Here is a 19130-nt window from a genome sequence, read left to right as displayed (position 1 = left end):
CTGTTACAGGATCCGATCCAGGATCCTGCATTGCATTTAATTGTCATGTCTCCTTAGTGTCCTTCACTGTCTGACAGTTCCAGTCTTCATCTCTCATGATCTTGGCATTTTTGAAGAGTATGTCAGGTATGTTGGAGAATGTCTCTTGAGTTTGTCTGATGTTTCTCACATGATTAGACTGAGGTTATGGGTTTGGGGGAAGAATATCACAGAGATGATGTGTCCTCATTAAATGATTTCTGGGGGTAACGTGATATTGATGTGTTTTATCACAGGTGATGTCAATTTTGATCACTTGGCTAAGGTGGTATCTACCAGGTTTGTCCAAAGTTACTATTTTTTCCTTTCTACACACATAGAATATTTTAAACCAACTCTGCAGGTTTGATAAATCCCATTTTACAACTGAAGAAACTCAGTATATCTGCTGTATTTTTATAGTTAAGTCATGGAAAACTCGGAGAATTTTAGAGATTATCTCTTTTCTTTAACACATGAGGAAGGCAAGGACTAGAGAGAGTAAACGACATGGTCAAGATCACTGAAGAACCAAACTAGTCCCTGGCTCTCCTGATTTCCAGTAAAGGAGTACATATATGATAAAGACGCCAATAACATGAATTAGGCATAAGATCTCTGGATCTTTGTGTATGAGTAGTCAGGGCTTCCCTTCCCCTAGCTCTGATTGGAGAGGAATCCAACACCATCAGCTCTGCTGGAAACAACTGCCAAGAAGCAGCCAATTCTGGCTGGCCTTGTTGTGGCATTGCAGTCTTTAGAAAGGGTGGTCATAGGACAGGCAGATCTGATATCAGATACCAATGTCTCCTTTATTTCTCCTAGAATGCTAGTTATATGGTCCTTTTGTCTGTTGTTAATATGGTAATCTGTTTCCTGTGAAGCTGCTGATAGCTTTCCATTCCCTGGGCTGAGAAGTTAGTCTAGAGTGTCCCCTCTCCCCCCAGAATTATACAGGGCAGTTCAAGGGTTTGGTAAGTGGAAATCTTAAAACCAGAATGGAATGCTTGATATTGCAATAAAAATTCCATTACTAAGAAGGCTTTTTAGGCAGGATGGTCAATTGTGAGCTAATAGCTAATAAGCTCCAGATATTTATGTTTTTTGATTATTTCTGCTGCCTATCATTATTTAGCTTTAAATACTATTGAAACCCACATTTTTATTAAGCAAGAGCACCTAGTTTTCAGGTTAAGTCTTAACTGTAGGCTGGCAAGGGAAATTTGAAGCTGGGAAATACAACTTCAGCTAATGTAGGCTGCTTCTTAGAGACTTAGGAGCAAAAAATCTGCATATGTCTTTGTGAGTTTATGTATGGTGCAAAGCTCAAATCTCAACTGATACAATGAAATGTGTCTATCAGGAAATGCACAATGTTTAGTACCTCTGGAGGGAAGAGTCTTATGTCAGAAAAGTAAATCAGAAACAAATACATTCAATTCTCACTTTTTAATCAATCAAATCCATCAGTTAACCAATTACAGCCAATAGTTACTGAAAGCCAAGTATAATGGTGCTCTGGCAGATATAAGACAAATAGAACAAGCCCTTGAGGAACACACGATCTAGTAGTGGAACGAGACAGACGAACCTGAAATATTACGGAATCATCCCTGAGAATGCTAAATAGAATACATATTATAAATAGGGCAGCATTTCAGAAGGGGGAAAAAATCACTGCTCATGGGTTCAGGGAAATGGGGGTGTTAGGATAGTTAGAAAGGCTTAAAGTTAGAAAAGTGAAATTTGAATTGGGCCTGGTAAGATTTGCACAGGTAGAGGGATAGGAGTTGATATTGGGGCCCAGGGACCAGAAGGCACAGGGTGGCCGTTGGCAAGTTGCTAAGTAAAGAAAGCCTGATAAGTAAATGTGCATTTTGAGCCATGCTGAGTTCATGAGGCTCCCCCAACTGCTGTGACAGACAGCAAGGAGTCACTGGGGTCTCCAGAGCAGACAGCATCCCGAGGAATGGGTATGTGGTAAAGTTCTATCCCATGCCAGGCTGTACTGGAGCCAGAAGTAAAAGGAGAACTCAGTAATACCGATCCTGTCAGTATTTAATAATTTGATATTTTGTTAATCATGAATGTTTTGCATTAATTTTGATATTTTAAAATGATTTATTTTGGTAACAGTGTTTTTTTTGCCACTCCTTTAAATTCTGTGCCCAAGACAAGTGCCTTACTTGCCTCACCCTCTTCCGAGTTCTGTGTTCTATTTCTGAAGTTCGGTAGTGGGGACATGGATATTTATTTTACTATTACTAATTATGGCTTACTCATGTTATAAATATTCTTTGGTTAGTAGTATTTAATAACAATTAAGATTAAAAATTAGAATTTTAAGAAGATTAATTTGGAATTTTGGAACCCAAAAGCATGACAGGGAAAAGACTCCTTTGTACTCCTGAGTCAATCTCTAGGGGAGAATAACTCCCTGTTGCTGCAATGTATGCAGTGCAAGCAGAAAAGGGTTGTTCTGCCCACACTCAAGGGGGTAAAAGATAACTATGGGGAGTACCAGAGGCTGCTGTCCATCTGGAGATAGCCTTGAGCAGCTCAGCTGCTATAGCCAGAGTGACTCTGCTGCCTGGCCTGAGGTAAGCTTCCACAAATGGGCCACACAAGGTGGGCTTGGCCCAAATCTCACATAAAACAAACGCACCCAGCTGTGCTGAGAGAGAAGCCACTCAATGGGTCACAGTGCTTACCAAAGGGCCATGGCCCAAAAAGCAATGGAAGATACATGAACTCTATAAATGTCTCAGGGTTCCCTGCATCTAGAGGAGGTGGTGTTTGGCACAAAGAGTATTACTAATACATGTAAAAATGTAAAATCTGAAATCTATTGTTCATTAATAAACTGAGGACTAATGAAAGATTATTCTGAGCCAGAGAAGTCAATTAGTATGCAGCACAACTCCCAAAAAAGACCAAGGGAAAGGTTGAAAGGTGAAGGCTGCTCCTTGAGCTTGTCAGCAGACACTCTTCTCTGTCATTTAATGTAGACCTTCCAGTCAGTGCCAATGTTCAGTGAAAGCTTCTCTAGGCTCAGGGTGGATGTTTCGGCACAATATGTAAAAGCCACAGGCTGATCTTTACCATCTAAATGTCAAGACAACAAAAGAGAAAGTTTGATGAATTCTAGGAGAGAAAACTTTATTCTTTATATCTGAAATATTTCTGACTCTGTCATAAAACTTTATTATACCCTACTTAGGAGAATTTTACTGTCACCAATGAACTGCCATGAATTTTTAAAACTCTCCAATGCAAGACTGAAAAGGAACTGTAAGGAACAAAGTGATTTGTCCAAGAAAGGAAATATCTCATCCTATGCCCTTTAAGAAACTCCATAAACATGAGCAGGGCTTCAGGCATCTGCAGTTTGAAAAATATTCAGAGAAGTCACAATATTATTTCAAGCCCCAAATAATTTCTCTTAGAAAAATAATAACAGCTTGCAGTGAGCAGAGAGTCGGTGATGTTGATGAAGAGAAGCAAGATAGGTTTACTCCCTCTGGATACTGGTATATATGACCTCTACCAGAAAGTGCAAAATCTACTTGGCTAAGCTCATTATGTCAGTTTTATGACTAATCATAATCTTTACTGCAGATATTTCCATGTTTACAAAAAACAAATGGCCCTGTTTCCTCACCAGATGAATGAGTGGTCACCAAAGATGGCTGCTTCTTGAGGCCTAGGACCAAGATCTGCTCCACCACACACTTGCTGAGATAATGACCCCTCTCATCGGCGCAACTGAAATAAAGAAAAATGGCATTAGGAAAAGGAGAGAAACAGGCATTTGGACTGGTTACTAGGTCAACATCCCTAGCCTTGTTATTTCTCCTCCCTTCTTTTCCTGTAGATGTCTGAACCATATAGTTGTCATATTTACTAGGATAAGGAGACAGAAATATGCTGAGGGCTAGCTAACCAGTAACCAAACCAGTCTCTCCTTTTTAACAAGTCATTTGGAGAGAAATCAGCTAAGGACACTGAAGTCACAAATGTGACTTGGACAGATGCTTAATAAATTGTTGAATGGATGAATAAATGGGACTAATGGGAACTTACATTGAATTCTTTTTTTATTTTTTAGAGAAAGAAGGAAAGAAAGATGGAGATAATAAAGAAGAGAAGTTCATGGAGTGACTGGAAAAATACTCCAGGGGACTCTAGACCAAGATGGTGACATATACGAGGCTACTGAATTTCCCTCCTTCCATGGATGAACAAATGTAAAGCTAAACATGGAGCAATTCCCTCTGAGAGAAATCCAGAAACTAGCTGACTGACTCCTACACATATGGTGACTAAAAAAATACCCACATCAAAACAGGTAGGAAAGGCTGAGACACACTGTCTCCATAATTCCCATCCCCAGCACAGTGCCATACAATTGGGAGGGAACCCCCGACTCCCAGCTTCTCCATGAATACTGAAGGGTTTGCACCCCAACTTTTAAGACTACCCAAGGAATAGGCCCCCAAATTACCTAGCACTGATAGCCAACAGGGTTTGTGTTCATGAGTCGCACAAGGTTATAGCAAACAAAGTAGTAATTGTTAATGGGTGTGCTACAGCTATCTCTACAAGGCTCAGCACAGAGGGAATAGGCAAAATACCCATTTTTCAGTTTCTCTCTGGAAGGTGTTTGACCACAAACTTTAGCAGCTACTGCCTGGTGGTCCAATTTCTAATCAGCTTGTATCTAGGTGCTGACTTAAGTCTCCTCTTTTGGGACACTGATGGGTCTTGGCATACCCTCGACTACTGGCAGCTACTTAAAAACAAATATGGCAACTCAGATAATCACAAAGGTTTGAGAAGCAACCAAGAACTCAGGCCAGGCTGATTGATGAAGTTCATCTCCTTCACGAGATGAATCTGTCAAGACTAGAAAAGGTGGTTGTTTTATCCATTGTGCAGAAATCAGCACAGAGAGTCAAAGAAAATGAAGAAAGAAGGGAATATGTTCCTAACAAAATAAAATGATTAGTCTATAAAAACTAACCTTAATGAAATGGAGATAAGTTATTTAGATGATAGAGAGTTCAAAATAATGGTCATAGAAATACTCACCGAGGTCAGAGAGCAGTGTATGAACAAAGTGAGAATTTTAACAAAGTGATAGAAAATATAAAAAAGTACCAAACAGAAACCACAGAGCTGAAGAATACAATAACTGAACCAAAGAATTCAATAAAAGGTTTTGACATCAGATTAGATCAAGTGGATGAAAGGATCAGTGAACTCAAAGCCAGGGTAGTGGAATTCATCCAATCAAAGGAGCCAAAAAGAAAAAAAGAGTGAAAAAGAATGAAGATAGCTTAAGAGACTTATGGGACACCACAAAGCGGACCAATAGATGCAGTATGGTGGTCCCAGAAGGAAAAGAGAAAAGAAAGGGGCAGAAAGCTTATTTAAAGAAATAATTGCTGAAAACTTCCATAACCTGGAGAAAGTAACAGACATCTGGATCCAGGAAGCCCAATGAGTACCAAAAGAGGTGCATCTAAAGAATCCACACCAAGATCAATTATAATTAAGTTGTCAAAAGTTAAAGAGAAAATCTTAAAAGCAGAAAATGAAAAGTACCTTTTTATGTGCAAGCCTACCCCCATTAGATTATAAGCAAAGACCCTGAAGGCCAGAAGGGAGAAGGATGATATATTCAAATAAACAACTGCCAACTAAGAATACTCTACTTGGCAAAGTCGTTCGGAATTGAAGGAGAGATAAAAAAGTTTTCCATACAAACAAAAGCTAAAGGAATTCATCATCACTAGGCCAGCCTTACAAGAAATGTTAAAGGGAGTTCATAAGCTGAAATAAAAAGATGCTAATTAGTAACATGAAAATATATATAAGTATTAAACTCACTGGTAAAGATAAATATATAGTTAAATCCAGAACACTAATGGTGGTGGGTAAATCACATAACTCTTGTATAAAGGTTAAAATACAAAAGTATTAAAAATAATTAGAACTATAATAATTTGTTAATGGATACACAATATAAAAAGATCTAAATTGTGACATAAAAAACATAAAATGTGGGGAGGAGAGTGTAAAAATGTAGAGCTTTTGTTATATATTTAAAATTACGTTATCAGCTTAAAATAGACTGTGATAACTAAAAAATGTTTTATATAAGCTTCATGGTAACCAAAAAGCCGAAACTTATAGTAAATACATGAAAGATAAAGAGAAAGGAATCAAAGTATATCACCATAGAAAATCATCAAATTATAAAGGAAGAGAAAAAGGAAGGAACTACAAAATAGCTAGAAAACAATTAACAAAATGGCAAGGGTAAGTCCACACCTAACAATAATTATTTTAAATGCATTTAGACTAAATTCTCCAATCAAAAGAGATAGAGTTGCTGAATGCCTAAAAAACAAGACCCAACTATAAACTGCCTATAAGTAATTCACTGTAACTTCAAGGACACACACACATTGAAAGTGAAGGGAGGAAAAAAGATATTTAACCAAAAGAAAGCATTTAACCAAAAGATATTTAACCAAAAGATATCTACATCAGACAAAACAAACTTTATGCCAAAGACTGTAACAAGAGACAATGAAGATCATTATATAATGATAAAAGAGGTCAATTCATTAAGAGGATATAACATTTATAAATATTTAGGCACCCAACATCAGGGCACCTATATATATAAAAGAACTATTAACAGATCTGAAGGGAGAAAAAGACAGCAATACAATAATAGTAGGGGACTTCAATATCCTGCTTTCAACAATGAATAGATCATCCAGACAGAAAATCAACAAGGACTTAAACTACATGTCACACCAGATGGACCTAACAGATACAAAACATTCTATTCAAGAGCAGTAGAATATATACTCTTGTCAAGCACACATGGAACATTCTCCAGGACAGATCATATGTTAGGCCACAAAACAAATCTTAACAAATTTCAGAAGACTGAAGTTATATCAAGCATCTTTTCTGACCATAATTGTATAATAGCAAAAATCAATTAAGAGAAGAAAACTGGAAAATTCACAAATATGTGGAGATAAAATAACATGCTCCTGAACAACCAATGGGTCAAAGAAATCAAAAGAGAAATAAAGTACCTTGAGACAAATGAAAATGGAAACACTATCGACTAAAACTTACAGGGTACAGCAAAACAGTTCTAAGAGGGACATTTATATAGCAATAAATGCCTACATTAAGGAAAAAAAAAAAGATCTCCAATAAACAACCTAACTTCACACCTCAAGGAACTAGAAAAAGAACAAACTAAGGTCCAAAATTAGTAGGATGAAGGAAATAACAAAAATCAGAAATAAATGAAATAGAGGAGATAAATGGAAATAGAGACAGTGGAAATAAATGAAATAGAGACTAAAAAGACAATAGGAAAGATCAACGAAACTGAAAGCTGTTTTTTTAAGAAAAGATAAAATAGACAAGCCTTTAGCTAGACTCACCAAGAAAAAAAGAGAGAGCTCAAAATCAGAAATGAAAAGAGACATTGCATTTTGTACCGCAGAAATACTAAGGCTCATAAGAAATTACTTATGAACAATTATACGTCAACTAATTGGATAAGCTAGGAGAAATGGGTAAATTTCTTAGAAACATATAACCTACCAATGCTGAATCAAGAAGAAATAGAAAATCTGAACAAATTACTAGTAAAAAGATTGAATCAGTAATCAAAGACCTTCCGACAAAGAAAAGTCCAGGACCAGATGGCTTCACTGGTGAATTCAACCAAACTTTAAAGAATCCTTTTCAACCCCCGCCTCCCCCTGCAAAAAAAATGCATAATAGAAGAGGAGGGGCTACTTTCAAACTCATTTTATGAGGCCAGCATTACTCTGATACCAATGCTAGCAAGGACACTACAACAAAAGAAAATTACTGGCTAACATTTTTTATGAACACAGATGTGAAAATCCTCAATAAAATATTAGCAAACTGAATTCAACAGTCCATTCAAAGGGTCATACACCACGATCAAGTGGAATTACCCTTGGGATGCAGAGATGGTTCGACGTAACAAATCAATAAATGTGATATACCACATTAACAAAAGGATAAAAATCATATGATCTTGTATACCTAAAACTCACATGTTATTAACTAATGTTACCCCAATATATTTATTTAAAAATCATATGTCAACTCAATAGATGCAGAAAAAGCTTTTAACAAAATTCAACATCCCTTCATGATAAAAACTCTCAACAAATTGAATATAGAAGGAACATATCTCAAAATAATAAAGGCCATATATGACAAGCCCACAGCTAACATACTCAAAGGTGAAAAGCTGAAAGCTTGTTCCCTAAAACTAGGAACAAGACAAGGATGCCCACTCTTGCCATTTTATTCAGCATAGTACTGGGCATCCTAGCCAAAGCAATTACGGGAAAAAGAAGAAAGAAAAGAAATAAAAGGCATCCAAATCAGAAAGGGAAAAGTAAAACTGTCTATTTGCAGGTGATATGATACTGCACATAGAAAACCCTAAAGACTCTACCAAAAACTGTTAGTCAAATTTAAAAAATTTAGTATAGTTGAAGGATACACAATCAACATACAAAAATCAATTGTGTTTCCCTAACAACAAACTATTGGAAAGAGAAATTAAGAAAACAATCCTATTTACAATAGCACCAAAAAGAATACTCAGGAATAAATTTACCCCAGGAAGTGAAAAACCTATGCACTGAAAACTATAAGATATTGATGAAAAAACTGAAGAAGACTCAAACAAATAAAAAGATATTCTGCATTCATGGTTGGAAGAAATAATATTGTTACAATATTCATACGATCGAAAGCAATATACAGATTCAGTGCAATTCCTATCAAAATTCCAATGTTATTTTCCACAGAAATTGAAAAACAATCCTAAAATTCATATGAAAGTATAAAAGACCCCAAATAGCCAAAGCAATCTTGAGAAAGAAGAACAAAGCTGGAGGCATTATAATTCCTGATTTCAAACTGTATTACAAAGCTATAGTACTCAAAACTACTATGAAGAGATATCTGCACCCCATGTTCATCACATTATTATTCACAATAGCCAAGGTATGGAAATAATCTAAGTGTCTGTCAATGGATGAATGGATAAAGAAGATGTGGTTTATACATACATGCATACATACGTACACACACACACACACACGTGCGTGCACACACACACACAATAGAATATTATTCAGCCTTAAAAAATATGGATATCCTGCCATTTGTGACAACCTGATAAACCTGGAGGGCATTATGCTAAGTGAAATAAGACAGACAGAGAAAGACAAATACTGCATGGTATCATTATATGTGGAATGTTTTTTTTTTTTTTAAGTTGAACTAATAGAAACAGTAGAATAGTGATTGCTGGCGGGGGGCGTGTTAGGGGAGGAAATAGGGAGAGGCTGGCAAAAGGGTACAAACTTTCAGTTATAAGATGAATAAGTTCTGAGGATCTAATGTATAATATGGTGACTATACTTGATAATTCTGTATTGTATAATTGAAATTTGCCAAGAGAGTAGAATGTAAGTGTTCTCACACCAAAAAAGAAAAAGGTATAAGAAGTACAAATTAACAGTTATAAAATAGTCATGGGGATGTAAAGTACAGCATAAGGAATATAGTCAATAATATCGTAATAACCATGTATATATAGTACCAGGTAGGTACTAGAGTAATTGGGGATTTCACTTTGTAAATTATATAAATGTCTAACCATGACGCTGTACAGCTGAAACTAATATAAAATAATATTGAATGTCAACTGTAGTTGAAAAAGAATAAGTAATTATGTGAGGTGATGAATGTATTAATTAACTCAATGGTGGGAATCCTATCACAATGTATACATATATCATATCATCACATTGTACACTTTAAATATGTTACAATTATAGCTTTAAGGTCAATTATACCTTAATGAAACTAAAAATAAAGAAAAACACTATAAATGACGTTCATCATTAACTTCTTTAAATAGAACCTTAAAATATGAGCTGTGCATTTGAAGATAGCAAAGGATACCATAATTTACCTAAGAAAACAGATTTTTAGCTGTCAATACCTGTTGATCAAAACACCTGAACAAAAAGAAAACTTCCTGTGCAAGAATTGCTTCTGGTGGAGGTATTGAAATGAATGGCCATCGTCGAGATAGAATTCACCCACAGCAGAACCCTGGAGAGTAAATCACAGATAGAAAATGTGCTTATATAATAGCTTTCTAGGAAAAGAATGTCACCCCCCTAAAGGGAAATAAAAGATTATAAAATTTGTGAAAAGTTATGTTGAACAAAAGTTTAATATTCAAGTGGTACCAATTTAAGCATCATACAAATGTTCAATATCCATTAGTAAAATAATATGATAAAGAAATCACACAAGAGGAGCATAAAGAGTTAGGCCTTGTTGAAAGAAATTTAAACTATGAAGTCTAGTCAGTAGCATAGGTGGCTTCCCTGAAAATGCTATCCTCGAATATGACAACAGGTCACAAATAGTTCATAGAATGAAACTGAAGTTAAAAAAAAAAAAAAATAGTATATAATAGATGCAATCAATTATTTTTAGAAGACCCACCATTTAGATAACAGTATCTAGTTCCTACTTTTTCTAGTAGGAAGACTCCTTTTGCATGTCAAACAATGTCACAGCACTCCATATGGCAGTTTACTGTTATTGACAATGCTTGATGTGCTATGGATCTCAAGTCTCTTGTATTTGTTCTGTGGCCTCTCATGGGTCTGAGGCCCATAATTTGGCTCAAGAAAACTGTCTAAGTGAAACAGATGGAAAAGGAGTATATAAGAAAAAGAAAGCTTAATTATTTTATAATATTTGTATAAGAGTAAGAATTTGTGTTTCATACTTGGGGAAATGGATAGAAAAGAAATCTGCTATAGGCATCATTTGGCTCAAAAGGACAGATCAATTCTGGATTCTTCCAGGTTTTACCCAAGGAGATTTTAGTTATTTAAGCCATCTGATGAGAATAGAAGTCATAGTGTGGGAGTGGTGTCCTGAAATGTTGCATAAATACTGATATCAGTTTACAGGAGGCTGAGTTTCAGGGCTAATCCATGTGGCAGGCTGCCTACATCCCACTGACCTTTCAGTCTAGTGGTAATCAATGCCAAGTTGCAGAGTACCAAGGGTCATGGTGCCCCAAAGAAGAAATTTTTATCATTTCTAGCTCTCAGAGTTCCTTAAAAACAAAGTCAGACAAGTTGGACAATGATTCAGAAATTATTCAAAACTCTGGTTTCTAAATAAACAACAGAAGCACTTATCCCATAGATGGGGTTCACCACTTTTGCAGAGTGTCACACACTCAAAAGGCTACCACTGTAAAAAGACAGAGTAGTAACAATGAGATGTGTAAAGGTAACATTTCCCAAATACCTCAGTGCTTAGAGCCACCCGGAGTCCATACGGGAAATCAGTCATCCAGCCCGTGGATTTTCCTATAGTTGTCTTTATTGGTACTACACTCCCACCTCGTTGGAACACTGGTATCTATAACAGAGCAACACTCTCAGGGAAGGAGTATTCATCCAAGGCAATTTCAAAGCAGAATTTTAAAATATTTCATTGTATAAGACTCACATTCTTTACAAGTGTAGACTCAAAAGTAAAATAAATTTGTGGGTACAGAGAGATGGCCTTGGCATTAAAAGAGCTCAAACACAAAAAAATGGTCAATTTTTTAATTATTAGAGGAACTTCTCACCCTTCATCAATTTATTCTATAGTCTGCTTATCCTATAAGTAGTCTTTCCTATTTTGTATTTAAAATATTCCTATCCATGTAATAAAGATGTCTATTTCTAGGACCTGCTAAAGAGTGAATTTTTCGGTGTAAGCAGGCCCAGATATATATGGTAAAAAATAAAAGATGGTAGTTTCTTGGTTTAGGGGAGATAATTTTTGTCCTTACTCATTGCAACCTATAGCCTTCTTGCTCCCTGCTTCCCTGGATCACCAGGATGAATATCTCAAATCTGAGGGTAAATTTGTGAAACTTCTGTTATAGAAGCCACCAAAGGTACTTTAAGTGACTTTAGCAACAGGGCTATAGGCATGACCCATACCTATGGTGACATCCTTTGGGAATGGTGTTCCAGTAAGGAAAGCCCAATAGGTTTTCTGCCTTCCAGTACAATCCTCTGTAAGGAAGCTCCTGAGATCATATGAGGGCTTGTACAGTGAGTAAAGTATAAATAGGAAGAGTAGAAGAATATAAATGAAGTTGGAGTGAGGTATAGTAGTTAAGATGTCCACCCTCTGTTTGACTCATAATTGGCAGCAAGAAGTAAAGCACATCTATCTCCCTACCTTCACCAGCCAATCTCTTTTTTCCCCTTAAAGAATGAGGTAGTAAGTTAGTATGGCTCTGATATGGGAGTCTAGCTGACTTGGGGACTTGTTTCAGTTCTGTCACAATCTAGTCACAACTCTGGACAAGTAATTTAGCTTCTCTGAACCCGTTTCTTCACCTGCCAAGCATGTGGAATTAGGAGATGAATGTTAAGATCTCTTCTATATCTGAAAGTTGACATCTGAGATAATTTTATTTCTAATGGAGTTCATATTGCTGCTATTAAAAAAATAATATCAATATCTATTTATTAACCACCACACTACTTTGAGCTTGTGGTAGTGGCTGTGATTCAGCTGCAGGAGCCAAAGTCCTTTCAGAACTTCAGTCTGAGTGGGCTGCTTCAATTCTAATATCGTAACTGATAGCATTCCCTTGGGCCTAGAGGTCCAAGGTTGTAATTTAAAACTCATGTTTCTACTTGGTCCTGTAGAACTGGGGTCCCCAACCCCCGGGCTGCGGACCAGTACTGGTCTATGGCCTGTTAGGAACCAGGCGGCACAACAGGACAGGAGCAGCAAAGAGTGAGTGAAGCTTCATCTGTATTTGCAGCTGCTCCCCATAGCTAGCTCCACTTTAGATAATCAGGCATTAGATTCTCACAGGAGCCCCAGTCTTTGGTGCCAAAAATGTTGGTGACTGTTGCCATAGAAGGACATTCTGATGGCATGTGTGGTGACCACCATGTTTACTCTCTGTTTTCAGTGTTATTGTTTTTCTTAGACATACAAATGTAAATATATGGGGAAGAGTGTTTGTCCTTGATGTTTCATACTGTGAAATTAGAGTACATGTTATTTTTATACTCTTTTTTCTTACATTTAAACAGCTTTATTGATATAATTCACATGCCATACAGTTCATCCATTTAAAGTATACGGTTAAGTAGTTTTTAGTTTATTCAAAGTCATGCAACCATACCACAATTTAAAAACATTTTCATCACCCCCAAAAGAATCTCAGTGCCCATTAGCAGTCATTCCCCATTGCTCCCCAAACCCTTTCCCTCCCCAAGCTCTAGGCAACCACTAATCTACTCTCTGTCTCTATATGTACATCTTATTATACAAGACACTAATGTCCTTGGTTCTATGTGGCCACGTTATGGACTGAATGTTCGTGTCCCTCCAAATTCACATGTTGAAGCCCCCACCTCTAATGTGACTGTATTTGGAGATAGGGCCTTTACAGAAGTAATTAAGGTTAAGTGAGGTCATAAAAGTGGGGCCCTGATCTGATAACTCACTCCCCCTCTCTGCCATATGAAAACACAAGAAGGTGGCTGTCTACAGGCCAAGAAGACAGTCCTCACCAGGAACTGAACTGGATGGCAAAATACTCTAGGACTCTAGCCTCCAGAACTGTGAGAAAATAAATTTCTGTTGTTTAAGCCATCCAGTCAATAGTACTTTGTTATGGCAGTCCAAGCAGACTAGTATAACACAATATGGAAAATAACAGTCTGAAAATAACTTACAGTGTCCAAGGCTACTGGGATCTTCACAGTACATGCTCCTTCCCAATGAGCAAATGTCTTAGAGTCATACCAGACCTGAAAAGGAACGGACACTGATGAAAAAGAATATATGAGAAACTCTGTTCACAATTTCATTATTCAGTGAAACAACCATTTGTCTTGATTACAAATAACCAGAAAGCTAAAGTATAATTAAAAAAAAAATTTTCAGCAGAAGTTAAGAAGAACTTTTAAGATCCCAAAGGACTAACCCACTACTGTAGACGAATTAATGCTACTCTTTGTCTGTCCATCCATCATCCATCTATCCATCTATCCATCCATCCATCCCTCACCCATCCATCCGAAAGTTATTTATTAAATAGCCTACCATGTACCCAGCTTTGCTAGGTACACATGAGTGAACAGAAAGACATAGTTCTGGATCTCATGGGTTTTACAGTCCAGTTGGCTTATAAAAACTTAATGCATCTATTAGTAAAAAAGATGATGAAAAAGAGAAGAAAACAACAACAAAGAAGAAAAGCACACTGCGAACAAATAAATTTCAAATGAGGCAGGAGAAAAGGAAAGTGTCACAGAAGGAAACAGATCTTGGAGAAAAACAAATTATAACTTGGATTACTACTATAGGATCATTTTTTTACAGAATACAATTCAGGGGTGGGGTTCAAACTCTTATTTGAGATTCTCGTCAAGGTGGTTTAGTTGCTGAAGTACCAAAAATGTCCTACTAAGTAATTTGATGGGATAAATCCTTAAGATACCATCAGGAACAGCACAAAAACAAAAATCACTTTTTCTCTCTTCTAGCCCGGTATAATTTCTGGTGGCCACAGAGTCTATTTCATAAATTTACCTCCTGGGAATACCACATCCTTTATACAGCTGGGCTGTTGCATCTGTCACTGTCCTGCTGTGAATGTGAGTGAGCTGTGACTTGACTATGGTTAGTTACAGTGAACTCTTAATTCAACAGGACCAGTCCCACCTCCTCATGATGCATTATCCTAGCCTGGATTTAATTTGCTAATGTTTTGTAAAGGATTTCTGTGTCGGTGTTTACGAGGGATATTGTCTTAGCTTTCTTTTCTTATAATGTCTTTCTTTGCTGAATTCCAGTAGCTTTAGATAAATAGCTGGTGGGAGTGAAAGGTAAAAAAAAACCAAAAAACTGATTCAAACAAGATTTGAGGATTACCTAGCTACCATTTCTAGAACTAATTAGAATGAGAAGTATAGGATATGTGCTCTGGTGCCATATAGCCTGACAAAAAAGGGTATAACTGGTATACAATATCATGTAGATCAGACCTAGAGCTCAATCACCAAGCTCTTCACCCAGCAAATACTTATTGAAGGCCTACTATGTGCCAGGTACTCATCTAGATGCTGGGGATACAGCAGTGAACCTAACAGATAAACATCGCCACCTTCAAGAAGCTAACATTCTAATGGGAGAAACAGATAATAAACAAAAGATGTAAGTAAATATATAGAATGTTAAAAGGTGACATGTTCTATGGAGAGAAATAAAGAATTGAAGGAGGGCTGGACAGGAGCAGTAGGAGTGGTTTGTAATCTTAAAGAAGGCTTTGCTGAGGACACATTTAAGAAAAGATTTGAAGGACAGGGAATAGAGAAAATGACAGTGAGGGATTTCTGATAGCCCCTGCACACAGTGTGATATGGTAATAGCTAACCAGTGAGGTAAATGTCTGGCAAGAAACAGCTTGGCTCCTTCTACCCAAGCTTTGGGAAGATGTAAGCAAGAGAAATAATTACACAATGCTCTGGTGGGAAAATAGTGCTAAAGGAATATACTATATAGCCACAACGATGTACTTGCAATGATGATAGGTCATTAATAAAAATTTATGGCTAAGTCAGAAAGTGAGCTTGTCCCTCTTAATGGGAGCTTATGCTTTGTTAGAATGAACTTGAGACATTCTTAGCAGAAATGCTTGACAGGACAACTTATTTAGCTATTGTTGTATTTGACTTTTTTCTCAGGTTTCTACTCAGCAGCAGAATCTTTGTAAAGAGCCCTCACTTTTAAAACCGAAAATCACTGGAGAAACCAAGGGGAAAGAACATAATTTGTGAACATTCTGGAGAAAAGCCTGGCTATTGTCATATCAGTAATGACAACTGCAGTGGGCTGATTGGTGGCCCCTCAAAAATATATATTCACTTCCTAATTCCTGAAAGGAGTGACTATTACCCTCTGTGGTAACAGATTTGACTAAATTAAGGATCCTGCGATAAGGAGGTTACGTGGGATTATTGAGGTGGGCCCTAAACATCTTCACACATGTCCTTTTAAGATACAGAAGGAAGAGGAGACACAGACAAACAGAAGGCACTGTGAAGATGGGAAGCATACATTGAAGTAATGCAGCATTAAGCCAAGGAACACCAAGAATCGTGGGCAGCCACAAGAAGCTAGGAGAGAGCTATGAAATTCTCCTTTAGAGCCTCCAGAAGGAACTAACTCTGCTCCAAATTTGATTTTGACTTCAAGCATCCGGTATTGTGAGAGAATAAATTCTTTCCCCGCTCTTTAATTGCCCCCCCCCCCCCGCCACTTCCACCTCTGACCTATGGACGTTGCTGTTTCCCCTTAAGAACTGGATCTCTGAAGGCAGGGCGTCTCCTCCCACACGCTTGCTTCGTGCACCCAGGGCCTGGTGCCCCCGGTGCACTTGGAGGGCTTGGCGCACCTGGGGGGCCTGGCGCACCCAGGGCCTGGCACACCCGGGGTATAGTCCGTGGCTTCACCTGAGGCACGAACCTAAGACTAAAGCAGACGTGCTAACCACTACACTATGGAACCACTCCCAAGAATAAATATTTGTTATTTTAAGCTACCAAGTTTGTGGTAATTTGTTACAGTAGCCTCAAGAAACCAATACAATAACCAAACATGTAAAGCTGGTTGCAGGGAGAACTGGCATTGGATGAACTGGCACTTGACAAACTGAGCAGAGAGCATGGCCTGGCTCAGTTACCTCACCACTTGACAGTCCTAGAATATCTTGCAATAGCAGTTTCCACATCAGTTCAGTATCATTCATGGCTCTTTCCCCTGCCTGCTGAAGCCTCTGGTGATGTTTCAGTGGTTAAGGAGTCTCTCCAAGATCTGCCTCCATCCTGCTCTTCATTCTATACCCTCTTTCCTTGGTCTGGTGCCCCAAGTTTCTGCCCTGTCTCTTCTCGTGACCCCTTTGGATATATCTATCTGGAGACTGATGCTCTTAACACCCATGGCTGTCTGCTCTGCAGCCCATGGGTTATTCCCACCTCTTCCCAGTGCCCTGCCTGGATTCAGCGCCATGGGCTCCAGCAAATCCAGGATGATATTTCACATAGTGACAATAATCAATGACGATAACCAATGAAAGAGCAGAGAAAGGCGAGAGGGGCACAGAGGGAAGTCACTGTTGTTACTTTTATCCAGTTTGGTGAGTATCTGGACACCAGTTTTTGGTATCGAAAGCTCAGGAATTAGATAGAGCCAGAATTGAAACACAAAGTATCTTTATACTTATATTTCTCCTAAGAGTTTGATACTTAATAATAGATTAAAGATTTCCTCCTACCCAAAACCTCAACGTGTTTACAAGGAGTCACTTACACAAGCCAAAGTGTGAAGATAAAAAATCATTCTGATCCTCCTTGGTGTCGTCACCTATTCATATTTCTGCCACACTTCTATTAAGTTTCTTGAACTCTGAGGACAGTGGTCACGACTTACAAGAATCTTTCATTGCTATAATCATTTAGGCTGTCTTCACAACTGCATGATGAAGAAATCTACTTCCTAACAGGGGCTAATTTATCAGAATGAGAGATGAGATGTGAGACATATAAGATATGCGACTGTTAATCATTCACTCTTACCTCATTTGATCCTGGCAGAAATACATCAACCACAGTGGCTTTTGGCTCTGTGACTGGATGAACCAATAAAGCACTTCCTGAAAATGAAGAAGAAATAAAGAATATCATTATTAGAGGTCAGAAAACATTTTTTCCTTTTAATGGAGTGCTTTTGTGGTTTAGAGACCACTTGACTATGAACTTCTTAAAGACAGAGACCTTAGTGAGTTAAACCAATGATCCATCAGAGAGAAGCACTGCTAGAAAGAGAACAGGTGCTCAAAGAAGTGACTGTATTATTGGCTATCATTAAACTACTTACGGTATATTGGGATTACAGGAAGAGACCCTTACACAGTCTATTACAGTCTCATTTTGTGCATAACTGCTAGTCATTAGTTTTGTGCATAACTGCTGTGTCATTAGTTTGAAAGCACCATTGCACTTCTCGAAGTGCTTCATTGTTTGCTATAAATGACAGTAACAGTGAGCCTACTAACAAGTGTGGTCAGCATGGATACTCAGATCCTCTTCCTTGGGCAATTATCATTGAGAAGGTTAAAATTCTCTTAAAAGCAATCTAAATTATTAATTCTGTTTTGACCTCGGCACCAAACATATGTAAAATTCATACATTTATAAATTCACTCCTTAAATCAACAAATATTTATAAAGTGCCTACTGAGTACCAGGCACTGTGCTAAGTTAAATTCTGGGGATACAGTGGCAAATAAGACAGACAAGGTCCCTGCCCTCACAGAGTTTACAGTCAGTGAAGACAGATTATTAAATAAGTAATTACAAGTTAATTAGAGTTAAGACGAATACCTAAAAGGCGAAAATATAAAATGAAATGAAAGTTATGTAATAGGAGAGATTGACTTTGACTAAAGTAGGTGGAATTAGGTATTGGGAAGCAATTTTGGTCAGGAAAATTTTCTCTAAGGAAGTAGCTATTTAAACGAGAACTAAATGAATGAAGATCTAAAGAGCTAGGTATTTTCCATTTTGGGGTTTCCATTCTCTAGAGTTCCAGCTTTTGGGTAATTTTCTGATGAGCCTGACTTCTTGAGCCCTATTCCCAAGATGATAAACTTCCATGTTCTGGATTTGGTGGTTAACCCTAGTCAAAGAAGAGCTCTCCCAACCTCCAACTCCCAATTCTCTTTTGCATATGAAATAAGCTCTTTTGAGTTTTTGTTTGGTCTACTTTTTTCTATTTCCCTTCCCTGTAGTGGTATCACAGGCTTAGTAATGAACCCAGAACAAAAATCCCAATGGTATCCACAAATAGAATGAATTTATTTGAAGTTAACGTATTATGAGAAGTGCTACATG

General features: G+C 37.5%; 1 protein-coding gene across 1 annotated transcript in view; it reads right to left on the bottom strand.

Moving 5' to 3' along the window:
- Positions 1-1448: 1448 nt before the first annotated feature.
- The window catches only part of GANC (glucosidase alpha, neutral C), a 66428-nt gene continuing 48746 nt past the window's right edge, over positions 1449-19130 (bottom strand). The window contains exons 18-23 of the mRNA XM_023527708.1: positions 17814-17895; positions 13911-13985; positions 11458-11571; positions 10121-10233; positions 3680-3783; positions 1449-3123 (exon numbers count right to left, since the gene is read on the bottom strand). Of these exons, the coding sequence (XP_023383476.1) occupies positions 3014-3123; positions 3680-3783; positions 10121-10233; positions 11458-11571; positions 13911-13985; positions 17814-17895 (598 nt within the window). The 3' untranslated portion in view covers positions 1449-3013. The remainder of the gene's footprint in view (positions 3124-3679; positions 3784-10120; positions 10234-11457; positions 11572-13910; positions 13986-17813; positions 17896-19130) is intronic.

This window comes from Pteropus vampyrus, unplaced genomic scaffold (genome assembly GCF_000151845.1).
Source record: "Pteropus vampyrus isolate Shadow unplaced genomic scaffold, Pvam_2.0 Scaffold19, whole genome shotgun sequence".
NCBI lineage: Eukaryota > Metazoa > Chordata > Mammalia > Chiroptera > Pteropodidae > Pteropus > Pteropus vampyrus.
This window is presented reverse-complemented; position numbering and strand designations above follow the sequence as displayed.